The sequence below is a fragment of the Scyliorhinus canicula genome, chromosome 20 (genome assembly GCF_902713615.1).
Source record: "Scyliorhinus canicula chromosome 20, sScyCan1.1, whole genome shotgun sequence".
In the NCBI taxonomy this organism is placed as follows: domain Eukaryota; kingdom Metazoa; phylum Chordata; class Chondrichthyes; order Carcharhiniformes; family Scyliorhinidae; genus Scyliorhinus; species Scyliorhinus canicula.
The window spans coordinates 76,927,610-76,949,357 of record NC_052165.1 but is presented as its reverse complement, the minus strand read 5'-3'; the positions used below and the strand labels follow the sequence as shown (position 1 = coordinate 76,949,357).

At 44.9% G+C, this 21,748-nt stretch overlaps 1 protein-coding gene across 8 annotated transcripts in view; it reads left to right on the top strand.

Moving 5' to 3' along the window:
• hipk2 (homeodomain interacting protein kinase 2) overlaps positions 1 to 21,527 on the top strand; it is a 348,291-nt gene extending 326,764 nt beyond the window's left edge. For all 8 annotated transcript variants that reach the window (XM_038781432.1, XM_038781434.1, XM_038781430.1 and 5 more), the window contains 4 exons: positions 1,258 to 1,539; positions 4,092 to 4,339; positions 8,433 to 8,593; positions 13,709 to 21,527. In XM_038781432.1, coding sequence (XP_038637360.1) covers positions 1,258 to 1,539; positions 4,092 to 4,339; positions 8,433 to 8,593; positions 13,709 to 14,170 — 1,153 coding nt within the window. In that variant the 3' untranslated portion in view covers positions 14,171 to 21,527. The remainder of the gene's footprint in view (positions 1 to 1,257; positions 1,540 to 4,091; positions 4,340 to 8,432; positions 8,594 to 13,708) is intronic.
• The last annotated feature ends 221 nt before the right edge of the window (positions 21,528 to 21,748 follow it).

Genomic DNA, 21,748 nt, shown 5'->3' with positions numbered 1-21,748 from the left:
AATTGAACCCGGGTCCCTGGTGCTGTGAGACAGGAGTGCTAACCACTGTGCAATCATGCCGTAGATCAGGACTCAGACTTCCACAACATTGGATTGGACCTGGACCTTCAGGTCCTGGAGAGGGAAGTGGCGAGAAGGTGAATCAGGGAGTGGGAGGTTCAGCAGAGGAGGCCACAATGCAGAGGGTTGGCGAGGGGAGGATCTGCAATAACCAGGCGATTCAGGAAGGGGAGGCAGGGTCCACACATATTTTTAAGTCTACTTTATTTTAAAATTTATTTAATTTACCAGTGTAGGAATTTAGCAACATAAAATATTTAAACTTAGAGCGTAGAATGTTTTTTTTTGTCTGATAAGGAAGATCCTCTGGAACCTAACTGCAGTTTTAACATTGATCCTTGTGGCAACTAACGTTTCACTATAAGTCATTTCACTTAAAGCTGTGATTTACAGGAACGCAACCACAACTTTAAGTGAGCACTTTGCTGCATTTGCGAATGTTTAGGGATATTCCCTGATTTTCCCCAGCTGGAAAAGAATAGCCTGATGGAGCACCTGGTCGGGTTGCCATAGTTAAATAAATTGATGATGATTGGGTTCTTTTTCAAGTTCACAAGAGTTAAAACTCTGTGATCATCTGCAGGATGATAGGTTATCAGACTAATTGAACTCATGCCACATCTAAGAGCATGATTAAATTGTGACATTCTTAGCAATTATGTCAACAAGGTGTGCTGATTTTCATGCGGAGTGGTGAAGGGAGACATGTGTTGGCGGGGTAAGAAAATAACGAGAATCTACAGAGATAAAACAGAACAATGTGAATTGTCAGGCTCGCTCTCCAGTCGGCCGAGTTAACTGAACATAAATGTGGTAGAATTTGCCTCAACACTTCTGAATTAAAGGGGGCAGAGAAAAATCAGCCATGGGTCCTGTTCCTGCGCTGGAAAGTGATCAGGTCTACGATAAATTATGACGATCCTCATTATCGAGTAGCTTGTTGGATTTGGATTTAAACATGAAGATTGAGCAATATTTTGGAACTGTCTGCCAACAGAGTCATGCCTTCAGGATGAGGATGGGAATACTGGGGGGAGAAAAGGGAAATAAATCGAATTCAAATCAGACATAATTACAGAATTAAATGGTTTCACAGCCTCAAACTAAGAACTGTTTGTTTAACATGACTCGGTGAGTAATTCTCAGCAATCTTGGTCTCTGTGCATGTGTCATAATGTTTCTGCTCTTTTCGTACAGGAATATTTCAACCTACGAAGTCTCCTCCTCCCGAAGCTTCAACACCCACTCCCCACAGCGTTCGAAACGTGTAAAGGAGAACACCCCACCGAGGTGTGCCGTGGTGCAGGACATTCCGGCATGCAGCACCTTGACGTGTGGCTGGGGGGAGGCCACCAGCACAACCCACGAGCACCAGAGACAGACCATCGTCATTCCCGACACGCCGAGCCCAGCAGTCAGCGTCATTACCATCAGCAGCGACACGGATGAGGAGGAGGAACGCAAACGAGTCCCCAACAGGTAAAGAGACAGGAGGTGATGTTATGTAGAACAACATTGAATATATATCATAGAAACACAACAGTAGGTTCACCCATCTATATTTATGCTCCACAAGAGCCTCATCCAATCTTGCTTCACCTCATGAACACATACCTTTTATTCCATCCACTCTTATATTTACCTAGTTTAACTTTAAATCCATCTGAGTTATCCACCTCAGCATCTGATAATGAGTTCCACATACCAACCCCAATCTAGTCAAGAAGTTTCTCTTGAATTATTCATTGGATTTATTAATGATAGTATTAGTCCTCCAAGTGAGGACTTTGACTCAAGCAATGTTGTTCATTGAAAACACTCTGAATGGAGCTTGCGATCGTGAACACTTTGGAAATTCATCAACAACACTGAGCAAATGTGAAGCAGAGACCACGGGCGGGATTCTCCCGCAATTGGCGGGATGGCCCGACGCCGGCGCCAAGAACAGCGTGAACCACTCCGGCGTCCCCACCGGAAGTTGCGGAATCCTCCGCACTTCCGGGGGCTAGGCTGGCGCTGGAGGGGTTGGCCCCGCGCCAACCGGCGGCGAAGGGCTGCTGCAAGTTAGCGCATGCATAGAACCGCTGCCGTGATTCCGCGCATGCGCAGGGGGGGGTCTTCTCCGCGCTGGCCATGGTGGAGCCCTACAGAGGCTGGTGCTGAAGGAAGGAGTGTCCACATGGTACAGGCCTGCCCTCAGATCGGTGGGCCCCGATCATGGGCCAGGCCACCATGCCCCCCCCTCCCTCCCGGGGCCGGACCCCCCGTGCCCCCTAAGGACTCCACCAGACGGCCTACCAGACAGGTCCCGCTGTGTGGGACCATGTCCATTTCACGCCGGCGGGACTGGCCAGGAACTGACAGCCGCTCGGCCCATTGGGGCCCGAAGAATTGCCGGGGGGGCTGCTGCAAACAGCCCCCGGCCATTGTGGCGTAAACCCCGCTCCCGCCCAAAAACCGGTGCTGGAGAATACGCCAGCCAGCAGCAGAGTGGGACTCACGGCGCCCCCTAGGGATTCTCCGACCCGGCCGGGGGGGGGGGGGGGGGGTCTGAGAATCCCGCCCCAAAGGTGGGATTACAGATAAAACTACACCACTTTCCAGGCAGGCCAGTGAAGGAATAACACATACTATGATTGTGCAATGTTGTCCTCGAGAGTTATATTGTGACTCCCGTCTTCAAAGAAAAACAGGTTAGTCGTGACGCGGGGAGCTTTTGTAGTGCAATGGGTAGCGTGCTTACTTCTGGGTCAGTAGCTCCAGGTTCAAATCCCACTCTGGGACATGGTGGCCACGGAAGGTATGGTGAGATCATGGTCAAACAGGTTGATGATTAGCCTGTAGATTCTTCCAATACTTCTGATTTTAGGTAGCAAAGTGTGCCTTAAAGAACACCAAACATAATATTGGGCAAATCCCAAAGACGTCCATGCAATCCAATAGTAAGTTACTATTGTGCGTCCGGGACCATCTTAAATCTTAGGGCATTGGTTTTCAGGGCTATCCAAAGCTGAGTGGGCAGAACAGCAGCCTCACCCCAGGCCCCATCTCAGTCCAGATGGCTTGTTTCACTGCCAAGAACCTGCCTGACTTGGGGGATGAGATTACCTCAAGTCTGCTAAACAGGATTGATGAGGTACCAATCTTCCATTGCTGTATATGTCATCTTGGAACCAAATCAACCACAAAGTGCTCCCACCCACCCACCTCCCCTCCCAAGAGCATAACCACATCTTTCTACATACTGCCTAATCTTAGATGATGCTGTTGATCTTGGCAACTGAATTTGAAACTGTGTTTTTGCTGCGATGAAGGCAACTGCTTCACGGACAGTGGTAATTTTCCATTCTCATATCTGCTCTTCCCGGACATCCCATCCCTCCTTAGGCCACGCCATGAAGAACACCATGTATAAGTCAAACCTTCAGGCAAATACTAAGCCCCCTCAATACTTAAATGCAAAATTTGTTGGAGAGTAGGCTCAGTTCCAGTAATGCATTTTATGGACTTGGTCATCATCCACATTGTCACCCAGTGCACAAGTAAATTGATGGTGTAACCCTGAGCTATACATATATATATATATATATATAGAGCAGAAAGTTCTGGTCCAAAGCCTGTGGTGGATTAACTGATCCGAGTCATGGCAACACATCAAGCCTGTATGATTGACCTGCTATTTTGGAGATGAGGAAATGGGAGTCAGGGTTCCTATCGCTGCTGAAGATTGTGTGTCTGTTTATGTGTGTGTGTTTGAAAATCAATGTTGTGTGAGAGAACTAGATCAGGCTGTGCTGTTGTGCCTAACATGATGGATTATCCACCCACTCAGTCAAGGATCACACCAGAAAGAGTAGCAAATGGTGACAAGTTTCTGGAGATTGGTTGTTGCTAGTTAAGGCCCAGTTGAGGATGAGGGAGGACTCTCAGGGGAGAAATGGTGGCAGGTGAAGGTGAAGCTGAAGGGTGGTGTGGTTAAAAATAATCAATTTCCAGTCTGTTACTGAAGGTGTTTCCTTTCCTTCCTGCAGAATGTCAAAGCAGAGGAAGAACGTCATTAGCTGTGTCACAGTTCATGACTCGCCAGACTCGGACTCTTCCAACAACAACAGCCCATATGCTGCGCGGCAGCAGCACACCATCAGCAGCAGCACTGCAAACAATCCGGCCAAAGGACGGTCAGATGGCCACCACTGTGGCAACCCACGCACCATCATTGTCCCGCCGCTCAAGACGCAGTCGAGTGACGCCGTGGCAGGGTGTGACCGCCTTGTGCCAGGTTTGCCCTCCTTGTATCCTTCGCGAGTGTCCCAGTCCATCATAGGCTAACTCAGATCACCAGTGCCAGATCACAACCTTTGATTTGATAGACAGGTCTTCCAAATCTTTGCCATGACGAGGGGAGTTCAGTCAGGAGCTGACACTGACTCTTCACGAGTAAGCAATAAGGTGGAAGCTTGTGTTTTAGAATATCCTAAGTATCACATTTGGTCCACAGGATTGGTTGTATCATTAGTCATTTTTGTCCAAGTCCTCTCTCTCATCATTTTATTCTATGATTCTATAGATAGATTCTTGATCATTAATGGAATCAAGGGTAACGGGGAAAGGACGAGAAAGTGGACATGAGGGATGTTGAATCAGCCACGATCCCATTGAATGGCAGAGCAGGCTCGAGGGACCGATTTCTTAAAAGGGCAGCACGGTAGCATTGTGGTTAGCACGATTGCTTCACAGCTCCAGGGTCCCAGGTTAGACTCCCAGCTTGGATCACTGTCTGTGCGGAGTCTGCATGTTCTCCCCGTGTGTGCGTCAGTTTCCTCCGGGTGCTCCGGTTTCCTCCCACAGTCCAAAGATGTGCGGGTTAGGTGGATTGGCCATGCTAAATTGCCCCTTAGTGTTTAAAATTGCCCTTAGGGTTGGGTGGGGTTACTGGGTGATTGGGATAGAGGTGTGGGCTTGGATAGGGTGCTCTTTCTAAGAGTCGGTGCGGACTCGACGGGCCAAATGGCCTCCTTCTGCACTGTAAATTCCATGATGATTCTATTTTGTCACCTCCTGTCTTCAGGGCACTGATTCTTCTGATTTTCATTGCACAGTGTTTACTCTTCATGATAAGTCAAGAAAGGAAGTATCAACAGGCATCTCAACCAAGGTCACTTCTGTTCTAACGTAATGTCCACACAGGTTCACTTCTCTGCAGGGAGAATGAGATAGCAATTGGGTGCAAAACGTCTCGCTAACTTATCCCTTGCCTCACATAAGAACTTGCTTTGCTGTTGTTGAAACCTGCGAAATAAGCACAGACCAGGAATTAAAAACTGACCTTTGCCATTTGCATTGTGTGGAGGTGGGGGACATTATTTGAAATTGTGAGACACTGCACCCGCATGCCGCCCCCCCCCCCCCCCCCTCCGCCAGCACCTACTGACCTCCCTGATCCATTTTTACAGTTTTATTAATGGCTAAAGTAAGTGTTGTGAACTTGAGGGACATGTGATAGGGTACAACGGTAGCACAGTGAATAGAATTGTGGCTTCACAGCTCCAGGGTCCCAGGTTCGATTCTCTGCTGGGTCACTGTCTGTGCGAAGTCTGCACACGTTCTCCCCGTGTCTGCATGGGTTTCCTCCGGGTGCTGTGGTTGCCTCCCACAGTCCAATGATCTGCAGGTTAGGTGGTTTGGCCATCTAAAATTACCCTTAATGTCCAAAAAGGTTAGGAGGGGTTATTGGGTTACGGGGATAGGGTCGAAGTGAAGGCTTGTGGTCGGTGCAGACTCGATGGGCATAATTGCCTCCTTCTGCACTCTATGTTCTATGTTCTATGTTGGACCCAAAATAGATAAATCAGCATATTTTCTAAATGGCGAGAAAGTTGGTACTGGAGTAGCTTCCAAAAGAAAATTGGATCAATACTCAAAAAAGAAAAGTTTTCAGGACTATAAGGCAAGAATGGGTCATGGGACTAATAGCTCTTCAAAGAGGCAGACTGGCACAGTAGGCCAACTGCACATTGTGACTCTCTGAAAAGTATATGGAACTTGAATATTGCTGGAAAGAGAGGCCTGTTGCTGAAGATTTTAATCTTGCACTCATCAGGTCAAATGCAAGATTGTCAGATTTCAAAAGATCACAATTGGCACTACAGGAGAAAAGAATGCTGATTGTTTAATAAGTCAGCTCTGATTGGCCGGGGCGTGGCCATGGAGAATGCAAAGAGCTTTCACATCTTTCTTGATTACCCGGGAGCTTGGGAGCCAATAGTTCCCTGCTGTTTTCTGCATGACAAAGACGCAGCCAATCAAAGTTGAGTTGTCAGTCATCAAACACTTTTTTCTCCTAGAGTATAAATTGTTGTGATTGTTTGAAATTTGGTACTCTTGTATTTGTCCTGATGACAAAATGCTTGTCACTCTTTACAGCAATACTTGATAAGAGGAAAAGAGAGTCCATTTGTAGATATTTCTTCTGCCTCAGGGAACTCGGGAACACATATTGATCGAGATACATCCCTTATCAACTGCAAGTAACCTTTGCAGTTAAGAGCCAAGAGAGACATGAATCATTTTGTTGGAAGAACGGCGAAAGCCAAGATAAAATAAAGTGTACAATTCTAAAGAGGGTGCAGGAACAGAGACCTCGTGGTTTTTATGTGCAAATCATTGAAGGTGCTAAGGCAGGTTGAGAGAGCACTTAATAAAGCTTGCAGGATTGTGGGCTTAATAAATAGTGACATAGAATGTAAACGCAAGAATCATATGTTGAACCTGTACAAAAGACTAGTTCAGTTTCAACTGAGTATTGTGCCAGTTCTGGGCACCATACCTTAAAAAAGATGTGAAGACATCAGAGAGGGTGCAGAAAAGATTCAGGAGAATGGTTGCAGGGAGGAGGAAAATGGTTCCCAGAATGAGGGACTTCAGTTACATAGATAATGAAGAGGCTGGAACTGTTTTCCTTTCGAAGAGAAGGCTGAGAGGAGATTTGCTGGAAGTATACAAAATCATGACGGCCCTGTACAGAGTAGAAAGGGAAAATCTTTTTCCATTGGTGGAAGGATCAAGAAGCAGAGAGCACAGATTTAAGGTAATTGGCAAAAGAAGCAATAGTAACTTGAGGAATGACGTTTTTACACGGCGAGCGGTTAGGATCTGGAATGCGCTGCATGAGACTGTGATGGAGGCAGATTCAACTGTGGCTTTCAAAAGAGATTTGGATAATTAGCCAAAGGGGAGAAAATTTACACGGCCATGGGGGGGCTGGGAGGAGAAGGCAGAGAAGTTGCACGAAGTGAATTGCTGTTGCAAGGAGCTGGCACGGACATGACAGGTTGAATGGCCTCCTTGTGTTCTGTAACTATTCTATCATTCTGGGAAGAGATTTTTTTATTTAAAAGGACACAACTTGACCTTAGCAGCTAACTGAAGCATTGTCCTTTCCATAATCTTTGTCATGATAAACAGGGTAACATCTGTGAGCAATGCCAAGGAAGGTTCAATTAGTACTGCCACAAAGCTCGATGCAAAAATCAGGCTCATAATCCAAACTCAAAAGGGTTCATCTTAGGCTGTTGGCCTTCACTTCTTCCATTATAGTTAATAACTTGGTTGAATGATTAAATCCTCATGAAAGCTCAGTCAATCCAAGGTGAACAAAGAACAAAGAACAGTACAGCACAGGAACAGGCCCTTCAGCCCTCCAAGCCCACGCCGACCATGCTGCCCGTCTAAACTAAAATCTTCTACACTTCCTGGGTCCGTATCCCTCTATTCCCATCCTATTCATGTATTTGTCAAGATGCCCCTTAAATGTCACAATCGTCCCTGCTTCCACCACCTCCTCCGGCAGCGAGTTCCAGGCACCTACTATCCTCTGTGTAAAGGATTTGCCTCGTACATCTCCTCTAAACCTTGCCCCTCGCACCTTAAACCTATGCCCCCTAGTAATTGACACCTCTACCCTGGGAAAAAGCCTCTGACTATCCACTCTGTCTATGCCCCTCATAATTTTGAAGACCTCTATCAGGTCGCCCCTCAACCTCCGTCATTCCAGTGAGAACAAACCGAGTTTATTCAACCACTCCTCATAGATAATGCCCTCCATACCAGGCAACATCCTGGTAAATCTCTTCTGCACCCTCTCTAAAGCCTCCACATCCTCCTGGCAGTGTGGCGACCAGAATTGAACACTATACTCCAAGTTATTGTAGGATTTACCTGGTCAGCCTTATTTTTTTAGTTAGACTTTAGAGCACAGAGTTTCCCAGTTAGCATTCATTAATTTGTTATGAACAGATTAATGGCACTCAGAAAATTGAACCTCAGTCCAGCTGTGGTATTCCTTCTGTTTAAATGCTCTTTCTACTTTTCAGTCACACAGGGGCACCATTCGTTGAGCCACAAGACCAAAAACTCCAGCACAACGACATCTAATACAACCCATTCTTCAGCAAGTTACTCGGGGATATCATCTTACCGGCAACAGAGGTCTACAGCCCATTCCTTTCAACAACAACCCCTCAATCTCAGTCAGGTAATCACACAACTTATTTGCACATTCAAAGTCAACCAGGGCACTTGTTGCTGATCCATGATAGCTCGCTTCTCAGCAAGACTGTGGTAACTTGACCACAAAAATGTAGTTAAGATGTGTTCATCTTAAAGTTAAAGTTAATCTTCTTTAATATATAAGAATAATGAAGTTTAAAGTACAGTATGGCCTCAAAAAAATGAACAGCTAGCTAAGCATCAAAATAACAATAAGAGAATAGAATTAGAACTAATGACAATAAATCCAAATATACGCAGGTAACGTCACCAACTAATGACATCACATTAGCCTTGTGGATAGCACAATTGCTTCACAGCTCCAGGGTCCCATGTTCGATTCCGGCTTGGGTCACTGTCTGTGTGGAGTCTGCACATCCTCCCCGTGTGTACGTGGGTTTCCTCCGGGTGCTCCGGTTTCCTCCCACAGTCCAAAGATGTGCAGGTTAGGTGGATTGGCCATGATAAATTGCCCTTAGTGTCCAAAATTGCCATTAGTGTTGGGTGGGGTTACTGGGTTATGGGGATAAGGTGGAGGTGTTGACCTTGGGTAGGGTGCTCTTTCCAAGAGCCGGTGCAGACACGATGGGCCGAATGGCCTCCTCCTGCACTGTAAATTCTATGATATCTATCTATGATTACTTACTGATGACATTAGTAATGGATTTAAGAAAGAAGATGCATAATAATAACACTCAAAAACACTTCTCCCCCCTTCAATTTTAATCCCCTTTAATGACAGAAATACAATGAAATTAATGCCTTAATTATACATCAGTCTTTCAGGAGCTTTGCGACCATGCTGTGATCTTTGCAGTATCACTGGTGACTGTCAACTCAGGTGATGCTTGACTTAGTTCAATTGAACTTGTGGGCCTAGGAGTATGTTGAGTATCTGAGCAGTTGTGACCCTTTCCTGACGTAGAGTCCACTGAAAGCCCTGGTAAAACAGGAACCATTACTTGCTAAATTTCCACAGCTGCATTTCCTTCTGTTGGGTTATCTGGAGCTTTTGCAGCGTCCGAGTCATGGTGTAGATGAATATGATCTTGGTGCTTACGAACAACTTTTCCATTGTTCAATTTAACCACCAAAGATGCTGGACCACTTTGGTTAAGAATAATATTAGATGGCCAATGCTGATTACTGCAAGATTCTTGTTATAAACACAATAATTTGGGTTAAAACATCTCTCCTTAGCATGATAATTATGTCTCTCCTGCTGTTCTTACTTTGACATCTGGATGGAGCAGATCCAGGTGAGGCTGTCTTCACCCAATCAATAATGCAGCTGGTGAGAGTTGTGTAGGTGTTTATAATGTGATATGATAATGAAGGAAGAATCTCGAGAGCTTGATCCCTAAAGTATCACCTCCCAGCCTTCTCAATCCTTCGGATAAAAGCAAATTACTGCGGATGCTGGAATCTGCTTTGACCAGCTTTGATAGAGAGTCATTGGACTCGAAACGTTAGCTCTTTTCTCCCCCTACAGATGCTGCCAAACCTGCTGAGATTTTCCAGCATTTTCTCTTTACTTTTCAATCCTGATTGAGGTTGGTCCATATAGTGAACAAACAACCGTAGAGGTACTGATGGTGGGCGCGGTTTAATGGCCTCATCGCTCCTGACTCAGTGACTGGATGCTATTCAGATTAACATATTTAAATGAGCCATCCGAGACATTTAAATATCTCTGTGCCCAATTCTCCCAAGGTCCAGGAATGAATGCCCGTGCCTGGGAGACTTTGCTGTGGCGCTGTTTAGTACTGCTCCATACAGACGTGGACCAGGCATAACAGCACCTGCGGATTCCCACACAGGCCATTGGAGACCCCACGTATTCAGGCCCTGGGAAAAGTGGTATCCAGGCACCATGATACAGCCACCCTGGCACTGCCGGAGTAGCCTGAGGATCTGCAAACAGTTTAATTGTGCTATTTCACAATGTACCCAGTTCACCTTTGAAAATATCAAGATATTTCTAAATGATGTCCTGTGCCACTTTTGTGTGCTTTATCTCACCCCAATTCAACTGAATTTTCCTCAGCCAGTCACATCCTAGTGGCCGAGGCCCATGCCTTTTACTACCAGGAGCCGTGCTCTTGCTTCTTGGCTGTTATATGTAATGTCTACCTCTAATGTCCCCACCCCAAGCAATGGTATACTCTCACTGGTGAGGGCAACATGGTGGCGCAGTGGTTAGCAGTGCTGCCTCGTGGAGCCAAAGTCCCAGGTTCAAGCCCGGCTCTGGGTCACTGTCCATGTGGAATTTGCACATTCTCCCCGTGTTTGCATGGGTTTTGCCCCACAACCCAAAGATGTGCACAGTAGGTGGGTTGGCCATGGTAAATTGCCCCTTAATTGGAAAAAATTAATTGGGTACTCTGAATTTATAAAAAAATAAAAAATAAAGAAAAAGTACTCTCATTGGTGCACATCCGAAGGTTGATTCCTACCTGAGTAATAGCTGTTTCCTGCTTAGAGCTCAAATCTTGTTCTCCTCACTGATTACTGATGCAGAGGGTTCTGTATCCACCACTATCTTGATTTTCTGACAATAAACCTCCAATCTAGCACAAATAGACTCTGCATGTCCCTCACTCTTAATAAACATGTCGGGGGGGGCAGCAAGGTGGTGCAGTGGTTAGCATTGCTGCCTACGGCACTGAGGACCCAGGTTCGAATCCTGGCCCTGGGTCACTGTCCGTGTGGTGTTTGGACATTCTCCCCGTGCTTGCTTGGGTTTCACCCCCACAACAAAGATGTGCAGGATAGGTGGATTGGTCATGCTAAATTGCCCCTTAATTGGAAAAAATAATTGGGCATTCTAAATTTATCAGAAAAAAAATATTAAACATGACATAATAGTGCTTCTCTGTCTGGTTTGAGCTTTCCAAGCGATGCACCATCGACTGAGGCTTCCTTGCATTTGAAGTTCCTTTCTCAACCTTTGACTTTCTCTCAGCATCCCGGCACTTCACTAAATTCCCCTTCTTGTTGCACTGGTGATAAACAGTGTCCATAAACTTACAATGATTCGTATAGTGTGACCCTCCACATCTAAAACACTCCACTGTCTTCACCTTTTTACTTATAGCTTCTTTCTTTACTTTATGCAGTACACCTGCCTGTGTGCCACCATTGCCCTTCTGAATATCTTTTGCATTATTGGCAGTCAATTGTATGCCCTGAGAAATTTCTAGAGCCTTCTTAAAAGCAAGTATGGCGCCTTCAGGCGAATGCCGCTGAATGCTGTCTTCGTTAATGCCACAAACTAGTCTGTCCCGAAGCATGTCTTCCAAACGGCCCCAACTCACAATGTTCAAGAGAGCTGATGTAATTCAGCAACAAGCTGTTCCATCCTGTAAAAATGACAATGGAATTTGAAACGAGGTATGATTACTGAGGGCTTAATATTGTGTTATTTCTGAACAAGTGTAACTAAATCCGCAAATTAAATGTCCCGGTTTCCGTGGTGTAGCTAAATCTCTCACCAGCGTATACACACCCCACACACGCACTCAGGAGAATTAAATGCTTTCTAGCTTCATCTGTGATCCCATTTGCCAAGAAAAAATGTTCCAACCTTTCCACATATTCAGTCGTCATCGTTCTCTTCCACAAACTCACTGACAGACCCAAACATAGCCATGGTGCTGCTAACTTGTATTCCATTGGTAAACTGAGCAAAACTTTGTGTTGAACATGTTGAAATTTTAATTATTTTAATCTCGTTGCCAAAAAGATGTGGTAACTCAACCACAAAAATGTAGTCAAAACACATTAATCATAAAGTTAATCTTCTTTTTAAAATATAAAAATAATGAAATTTAAATAGAGTCTGGAAACAAAAACAAGAGCCGTGAGTGAAACATCAAAACAACATCTACTGAATATAATTAGAACCAATGACTGTTAAATACGAATATACACAGGTAACAACAAAATCAAATAATGATGTCACAGCTCTTACTGATGACATCAGCAATGGTTTTAAATAAGAAGATGCATAATAACAACACTCTTTTACAAAGACTCTGGACGGGATTCCCGCTACCTGGCGGGGCGGGGGTCCCGTTGCCGAGGAGTGGCTGTGAACCACTCCAGCGTTTGGCCGCCCCAAAGGTGCGGAATCCTCTGCACCTTCAGGGGCTAGGCCCGCCCCTGAGTGGCTTGCGCCCTGCCGGCCGGCAGGAAAGGGGCTTGGTGCCACGCCAACCGGCGCCGAAGGGCCTCCGCCGGCCAGCGCGCATTGGCGCATGCGCGGGAGCGCCAGCATGTGCTGGCGTCATCCCCGCGCATGCGCAGAGGTCTTTGTTTCCGCAGCGGTAATGGCAGACCGCTACAGCTGCCGGTGCAGAAGAATAGAGTGCCCCCACGGCACAGGCCCGCCCGTGGATCGGTCGGCCCCGATCGCGGGCCAGGGCACCGTGGGGGCACCTCCCGGGACCAAATCCCCCTGCGCCCCCCCAAAGAACCCCAGAGGCTGCCCGCACCGCCAGGTCCCGCCGGTAAGGACCTACTCCAATTTACACCGGTGGGATTGGCAAAGAACGGGCAGTACTTCGGCCCATCGCAGGCTGGTGAATTCGGGCTGCCCCGGGGCCCATTGAGTCGCGCCGGTCCCCGCCATTCTCCGAGGCGGGCGGCGCAATTCACGCCGGGGTGATTTTTGGGGGGCCAGAGAATTCGGAGGACGGCGGGGGCGGGATTCACCCCCCGGCGGGGGGTTGGAGAATCCCGCCCTCTCACAATTTATCAGTCTCACTCTCCTGATCTCTGACCACTCTCTGCTGATCTCTGTCCACTCTCTCCTGATCTCTGTCCACTCTCTCCTTATCTCTGTTCACTCTATCCTGATCTCTGTCCGTTCTCCCTGCTCACTGCCCGCTCTCTGCCAATTGCTGTCCATTCTAGTTGTGAGTATAAATTTGAGTGTAGTTAGGATCCTCCTGCTGTGGGGAAGAGATTGAGTGCTCCTCAGGGTTACCTCGTATCACTGTTATTGGGGAAAAGGGTAGTGATTGAAAATATAGTAGTAATAGTTTTGGAGCTGATTGTTCAGTCAGTTTTCTCTATAAACAATGTGTTTGTCTTTTAGGCTCAGCCACATGTGACAAGCATTCAGGAGCGAAGTGGCAACCATGGACATCGAAGGCAGCAGGCATACATCACACCGACCATTGCTCAGGCCCCCTATTCATTCCCACACCGTAGTCCTTCACACACTACTGTGCATCCTCACCTGACAGCGGCCCATCTATCGGGGCAGCCTCACCTGTACACCTATGCCACACCTGCGTTGGGGCCCACAGGCACAGTTGCTCACCTCGTGGCGTCACAGGGCTCCACCAGGCACACCTATGCCACCCATCCTGGAGGGATTGTCCACCAAATGCCCGTCGGCATTGGACCAAGGGTACTGCCATCTCCCACCATCCACCCAAGTCAGTACCAAGCCCAGTTTGCCCACCAGACATACATCAACGCTTCGCCAGCTTCAGCTGTCTACACCGGATACCCACTGAGCCCAACGAAGGTCAACCAGTACCCCTACCTTTAAGACTCGAGATCAACAAAACACTGTATTGAATTACAACAAGCAAAAATGCATCTCACACTTGAGAAGGTACTTGGGAAACGAGCTGGAAGAAAGAGTGGGGTGAAAAATACAAATCTTTTTTAACAGAAGTTTATTAAAAGAAAAAATCACCAAATTTTGAAAGCCTGACAACTGACCTCTGGCCAGTGATGAAGACCTTCAATGGGGAGTCAAGCAACAGATGTTTGGGAGATATTTAATCTCTGAAATGTTTTAAGGACCTGCGACCTTGAGACCCTAGAAGTTACTTTGAGATGTTTGGTCGAGGTTTTTATCGATGGAGTTCAGTAAATGAACTATAGTTGTTGTTTTCTCAATTTTAGTTCCTTTTAATTTTGGGGGGGGGAATAAAGAGCTGCTCTCCCGTTCCTTAATCAAACCCTCCTTGTGAAGGTAGAGGTTACCACAGCCCCTTTTAGAATGTAGAGAGATGAGGAAAGCTTCATTCAATGATACGATACCAATAGATATTACTTGTGATTGCACAACCATGATCCAATCTTGCTCTGTTGTTAAGGCATGTTAGTTGTGACTGTTCTGAGCTCCACAGTGTATGAGTGTGTGTGTAAGTGTCTGTGTGTGTGCTGATCTTGCTGTCTGTGGTTTCGTCAGCAGAGAACTTCCTGTCATGTTGTGAACATATTCCCTTGTAGTGCCTTACAGAAAAGGGTGAGAGTTCCTCTAGACTTACAACAGATCTAATGGACCTGTGGTTAATGCTGAGGCAATCCTTTCAGTTGCAACCCTTGGGCATGACGATTGCAGGTGGAAAAAGGAATAGCTATAAGGGAATGTGGGGTTGCAGAGGGAGACATGTGATCTTGCCTTCTCTTTACAACTCAGCAGATGTTGGCAGCTCACTATTACCTCTCCCAGGTAGCCAGTCAGCGAAGGCAGAAGAACACAAAGTCTTGTGCAACCAAGTGCCATTTTACCCATTAAGCCCACACATCTACCAACAGTCTGTCTAATTATTGTAACATCGACGTATCCCCCCTCCTCACTCTGCCCATTGATCCGTCAATATAAGGAGCACCCAGCCGGCTGAAAACAACATCTAATCTTGCTGTTAAACTTTCAGCATCCCGCCCCTCCTCAATGTCCAAATTGCCATTGAATTAATGACTTTCTCCTGCAGTCACTGTTGGCATGCAGTTCAATCGTGGAAGGCATTACAGTGTCTGATCCTGTCCTTAACAGAACGTGTGCACTAGGGGAGGGGAAAAATGGCAGAAAAATAAGGGAAATGAGAGCTGCCATACAATACAATGTTCCAAGCTCATTTGAGCGCATGGGGCTGGATCCTCCTGACCAACAGCGCGCTCACGCCTATGGATTCCCACAATGGGAAACCCCATTGGCTGACTGGCGGGACAGAGCATCACACTGCCGTCGGCGTGCCGTACCAGAAAACAGGCGCGGCGAGACGAGAAGCCCGCCCATGGAGTGTAGTGCTCTTTCTTACATGCTGTTGACACATTCTGGTGTCACTTTTTGGAACAAGTCTGTTTTAGTCCACCAAAACATTCTACTTCTGTTTTCTCACAGAAGAAAAGGCTTTCTCTCTGACTACACCAAAATATAATTTGAATTTTGCACACCTTTTCTAGTTAAAGAGAAGATTAGCATTTCTCTCCTTCAGACGACTCGACATTGGACTGTTTCCTGCTGGGGCACATTCTTTTTCTGTCAATTTTCTCCTGTCCTCTCTGTGAATTGAGATACTGTTAAACCCTAATCTAATTGAATGGTGCAACAGATTTGTGGGGCTAAATGGCTGCCTCCTGTTTGTATGTTCCTCCTTCTCCTGAAGATATTTATCCATGGGTGCCTTCTGGAACCCTACTGGAGGCTTGAGAGTGAACCAGAGGAGATCACAGCCGAACCCAATCCTGCTTACATGTGCAGATATACCACAGGTTGTGTTGAGTGATGACCATCAAAAGACCCGGGCGGAAGCAAGTTTTCATCTGTCGCCCACCTTTTTGACTTGGGATCACTGTGGCCTACTGGAGCTCCTCCTTACTGGCACACAGAGCAAACCATTGACCAAGGCTGGAACCATCCCAGGCAAGTGTGCTTTACCAACTCACTGACCTGACTAGCTGAGGCACAAAGTAAGTAGGGTTCGAGTTTTAAGACTCTGACTGGTCTGATCCATGACAATTCTGTACTGTGCGTTTGACTGCCATCTGGTGGTCAAAAGCATTTTGTTTGTGGAGGAGAAAGGAACCTTGAGAATTTGAACTGGTGAAATGTCACGGATTAGATTCCTGCTTCTTGAAAGTTTTCTCTGTTAGGAAAATGAATGGTTAGGAAAGTGGAAAGTAACAATTATTAGCAGAATCTCCTTTCTCACTGCGCAAATTTGTAACTGGCCTTTTTATTACAAGAACATTTAGTGAGGTACTTTAACAATCATCTTCACTAGCTGCTGTTCCAAACTTTTTGAATTAGAGCTCTTTTTTATTTCTTGGTTTTGTTAATTTTCTTTCTGTTGATGACCAGCTCTGCACTTCTCAGTGGCAAGCATTTAATTTCTTTCTCTGTCTGTTTTTTTCATGGTGTGCTGTGTTTTAGTTCTTTTAGAGCAGAATTGTCCCAATAGAAATTGCTGATTAACCAAGGTCTGGCCAGAGGCACACAGTCTTAGCCACATGCATTAATTTTAATTACGCATACTAGCAAGTAAATACATTTCATGAATATATATTTACTGAACAAACATCTACCACCATTCAGTGACTACAAAGGGAAACACAAGGATTAATAAATACTTTCACTCTCTGCTTCTGTCACCATTTACCAGAAAATGCTAATAATGAATTCTCATATGTAAGTCGTATGAATGAGGATCAACATCACATGTCCAATGACAATTATTTTTTATTTATTGATCCAAAATGCACCTGTGTTTCATATTAGCTAAATCTGGAGGCTCAATTAGCCACCTGTGGCTAAAGGTTAATGGAATTGGGCGACGAAGTAGCTAAGAAGGTAACTAGTAGAAAGGAGAAGATGTGATGATTGCATTTTCAAAGAGTTTACCTTCTTGCCTGAAATTGAGTACAGATGTGCCATTGAGTAGTGCTGGCCCCAAAATAATTATATGATTATTCATTCCTATGTCACGATATCTATATAATGACACCCATGTTCGTTTACAATGCGAAGGCCAGGCCTTGTAGTTGTCCTGGCAGAAACCAGCAGCAATCCAGACAAGGAGTGAGTGTGAGTATGTGGAGGGAGGAATAAGTCACACACATACACAAAAACAAAATTGCTCTTGTCACCAAAGAAACCATGTTTTATTGCATTATTTATGCTTTTCTGCCCCTTGACTGCCAGGCTCTTTCATGAAGATTTCTTTACTCTGTTAGGATATGAGAGCTGGAACTTGTTCCGATTCATGTGTAATTAACTCTTAATTCTTGATTTTATTATTTTCATTAGGTGGAAATTTCTTAAAGGTTTAATCGTTACTGGCATTGCTGCTATTTTGATGTATTTAAACATTCAAGTGAGTCCGTATCTGTTCTGTGTGTATATATACATATATTTATATATAAAAAAGGAGAAAAAATATACCCCTAATCATTAAATCCAGGAAGGGGTACAAAATCTACTGATTACCAGTAAACGTCTGCACAGTTTAATTCCCAATTCACACAGGAATCATGTTTTATTCTACTTAATACATTTATACTTGTACCTTTTTAACAACATATGGAGATGCAAGTATTTTTCAACTCGGCGTCAGCAAGAAGCCTCTCCTCTCCCCACTCTCACCTGCCCCTCCCCTGCCCCTCCAACCCCGATCAGGAAACCATTGGGTGCATGCAGGGCTGAAGTAGGGGGTTAGCATTGACTTATAGAGAATGTAATATTTATGAATGCACAATTATTTCATCAGAGACCTGTGCGTGGCTGGAGTTTCTGGGTAGCATGAACCTGGTGCCCAATATTGTTCCATGCTAGCTCCTTTCTTTAGGCACTTTGAGGCATGTTGCAGTTTGGAGGTTTAAAATGAAGTTCTCAATCAAATAAAATGCCACAGCAAAGATGCTTCTCTGAGCATCTTAACAATTTGGCTGTAAGTGCCTTTGTCTTGGAAGCTCTTTAATGTATATCGGCAATAGAGTGCATGGCTCTTAAAAAAAGAAGGCAGATTTCAAGCAGACAGCAGAAAACTGTGACAATTCACTGATGCCCAACATAAACTGTGACTTTGGGAACATTGCTGTGTTAAACAGAAATGGGTCCATATTGGAGGTGCTATCGCGTGTACAGAGTTAGGTGAGGTGGAGGTGAGAAGCATAAGGGTTGCCAACCCGCCAGCATTGTCTTATACTTCCACTAAATAAAGATTAATCTCCCAAACGCTGCTGTGAACTACCAGGGATAAAGTTCATAGGGGTATTAAAAATTGTGTAATTTTATAACATCTTTTAGTTACAAAAGCATTGAGAGATGGGGTGATTAAAGATTGTTTGCCGAGAACGTTGAAATAAGATGTAATTTGATGAAACCCCCAGGAACATGTTCAATCAGGGTTGGCAACCCAAGAAAAGCATTGGGGAAAATGGGGAATTTGGAGAGCGGAGAAATTAAGTTCCAGCAAATATTTGGGGAGTTAAATCCTCCCCTCATTCCACCACCCTCCCCATTGGTTGCACCCATGTTTTTGTGAAAGTTGGCAAATATAGTAGAATGGATCAAAAAAGACTTTGAGCTTCTGCCAGAAACATGTCTGTAACTTTTCTGGGGGGTGCATTTCACCTCTACACATTACATTTCAGACTTTTAATTTCAGGTGCTAGGTTGCAAAAATTGCTGTGCAGTTTTATGGTTCTTCGGATGAGCTGGAACATATTCGGGGCTGATGCTAAATCAATTTTCTGGAGGATTTTCTGTTGCACAGACTAATTCCAACCTGAACAAGATTTTAAAATAAGGAAAAGGTGGTTGATTTAACGCTGAGCTTTTTTTTCTTTAAGTCTTGAAAACAGGCTGTCCTAAAATGCTTCACTGTGGATGGATGCAGGTGCATGATGGTGAGGCTTTCACACCATGAACTTATTTATCAGTTGTATATTCTCCCCTTCCATCAATTTCTGAATCCTTGATAGAGTTTTACGTGATGCCTTGCTCGTGGCAAATCTGAACTGAACCTGGTGGACAGGACACCCGAGGGGATGGATAATGGTTAGCAACAGGGACCCAATAGATCTAACCTCAGTGTGCTTAAGATTGGTCAGGTTCAAATTAGCCCACTGAGCACAGATATTGCACTGTTCTGTTTTCTGAGTGAATGCAATCAACCATTGGGGAAAAGCACTGGAGAAATTTAACAAATGTTTCACGCTCACTTTGGGGCACTTGTCTGCTTTCTATAATACATACCAACTCCAGCTATGAATTGGAAGGAAGTTGACGTTTGTAACTTACACAATTGAAACTTAGCTGATGTGGAGAGGGATAGGTGAGGGGGATTTAAGAAGCAGTGGGAAGGAGTCTGGTGATGATGCTAGAGAAGGTTGAGGTTGCTATATCAATGAAGCAGGATAATAGCATTGTGCATAATTCATGAGAAGGAATAATGGGGGCTACAATGATTTGTCATGTAGTTGGTATATATTATAGTTGCATTTAAGATGCTTCTCAGAGAGAGCAATTTTTTAAAAATTCATAATTTTAGTATGTGTATTAAAGGGGAAAATGCATTAAAGAAGGTTTCTTTCCCACACTGGCTTGCCCGCCATGCCCTGCACTGACCATTGCATTGCTTGCCCACAAAGCTGTCCCATACTGACCATCCCAAACCTCCATACCCTGAGTACACTGTCTTGCCCGACTATGATGCCACACTGCCCTCCACATATCACACTGAGCTGCTCACATCACCCTACACTGCTTACACCAATCTTTGCCATACTGCCTTGCCTATACCATCCTGCTTGCCCTTCCCTGTTCATACTATCTTAGTTTCACTGCTCTGCCTCACTCATGTTGCTACAACACAGCTGACAGTTTGACTGAGGAGCAGTGCCCAAGACAACTGAGAAGATACCAAACCCAGGCTGGAATCTGCCAATTTATCAGTCAAGGGTAGATAGAATCAGGAAAGGATACAAATGAAAAGAAAGGCTTCTAAATAAGCTACACTACGCAGATTACACTCCCCGTCACAAAACCTTTATTTGTTATCCTAGATGATGTGGTGAACACGCAGCAATTCATACCTCCAGTTTGTACACCAGTTTGATTGGTGTTGTTCCTGATAAATTGTGAGTCAGCCCATTCTGAATTTCCTAACTGACAGCTGCTTGGAATTAAAAGTCTTCAGGTCTTGGCATCTGGGAAGAAACTCCTGCCAACCTCCACCACCACACCCCCAACACACACAGACCTCCACCTCCACCCCCAACACAACACACACACACATCCCCAATGATTTCACTTGCCAGGAATCTCACTTCGGATGCAAAAGGAGGAGAAAGGGTCAGTGGTCAGTATGGAGCACATTCATTGCATTTACACAAACGTTTGGACAGTACACAATCTCTACCGCCAATCTCACTTTCCCTCTCCAAGATATCTTTAGGTGTTTTTAAACTCAGAATTCAATCTCGTCTTTGTTCAATGTCAAGCCCTGGGAATCTGCATCAAACTCTTTGTAGGTTTGTGATTCAACGTGCTATACTATGTTTTTCTTTGTGAACTGTCTTTTTTGCCCTGTAATTTGTTGTCTTTTTAAAGGTGGGGGTGCGGTTTTGGGGGAGGGGGGAGGGAGGACTGAGATGTTGTAGGAATATATGTACAATGTAGAAACTTATAACTTTGCCCCATATTCTACGTATGGTTACGAGAATGTTTATTTTGCTGAATTGTAGAGCGTTTTAAAAAAAAAAGCAAAATTCAGCCAGAAACTCAGTCGTAGCTACTAAATGCTTGTGTTTTTCTAATGATGTTGTGAGCTCACTCTTAACTGTTTCAGTTGTAGGAGGAATGAGTGAAAATTTTATGGTCTCATCTTGAAACTAATATTAGAAGCATTGTAAATTAAAAGAAGATTTTAATGAAAAATATAGAGTATATAGTTATTTTAACTGTTACTACTAACTGTAGGGAGAAAAGGGGATCTATTGTTGTGAACTGTTTAGCTTGTAGTTCACTGGTTGTTGATCATTTTTTCGGTCTCCAAGGTGAATCTGCTTATCTCCTAATCAGAATATATACACACACATATGCATATTGTATATGTGTGGAATTGTAATCACAAACTGTCTTGGATTTACATTAAACTGTTTTAAGTCACTGCAGGACCAGCCTGTATGTGTGTCTACCTGCCAGCTTCTGTCACTACACACCTACACACTATTTATATCAGTTCTGCCATTCAATGGAAACCTCCTCCCCACTCACTGCTATCTGCTGTCTGCCTGATCAGGGATCGGACCCACATTTAGCTGGTGGAGCTCGGCCTTTATGAGAGTTGCAAAAACAGATTAACCAAAAGCAGATGACACGGTTATTTAT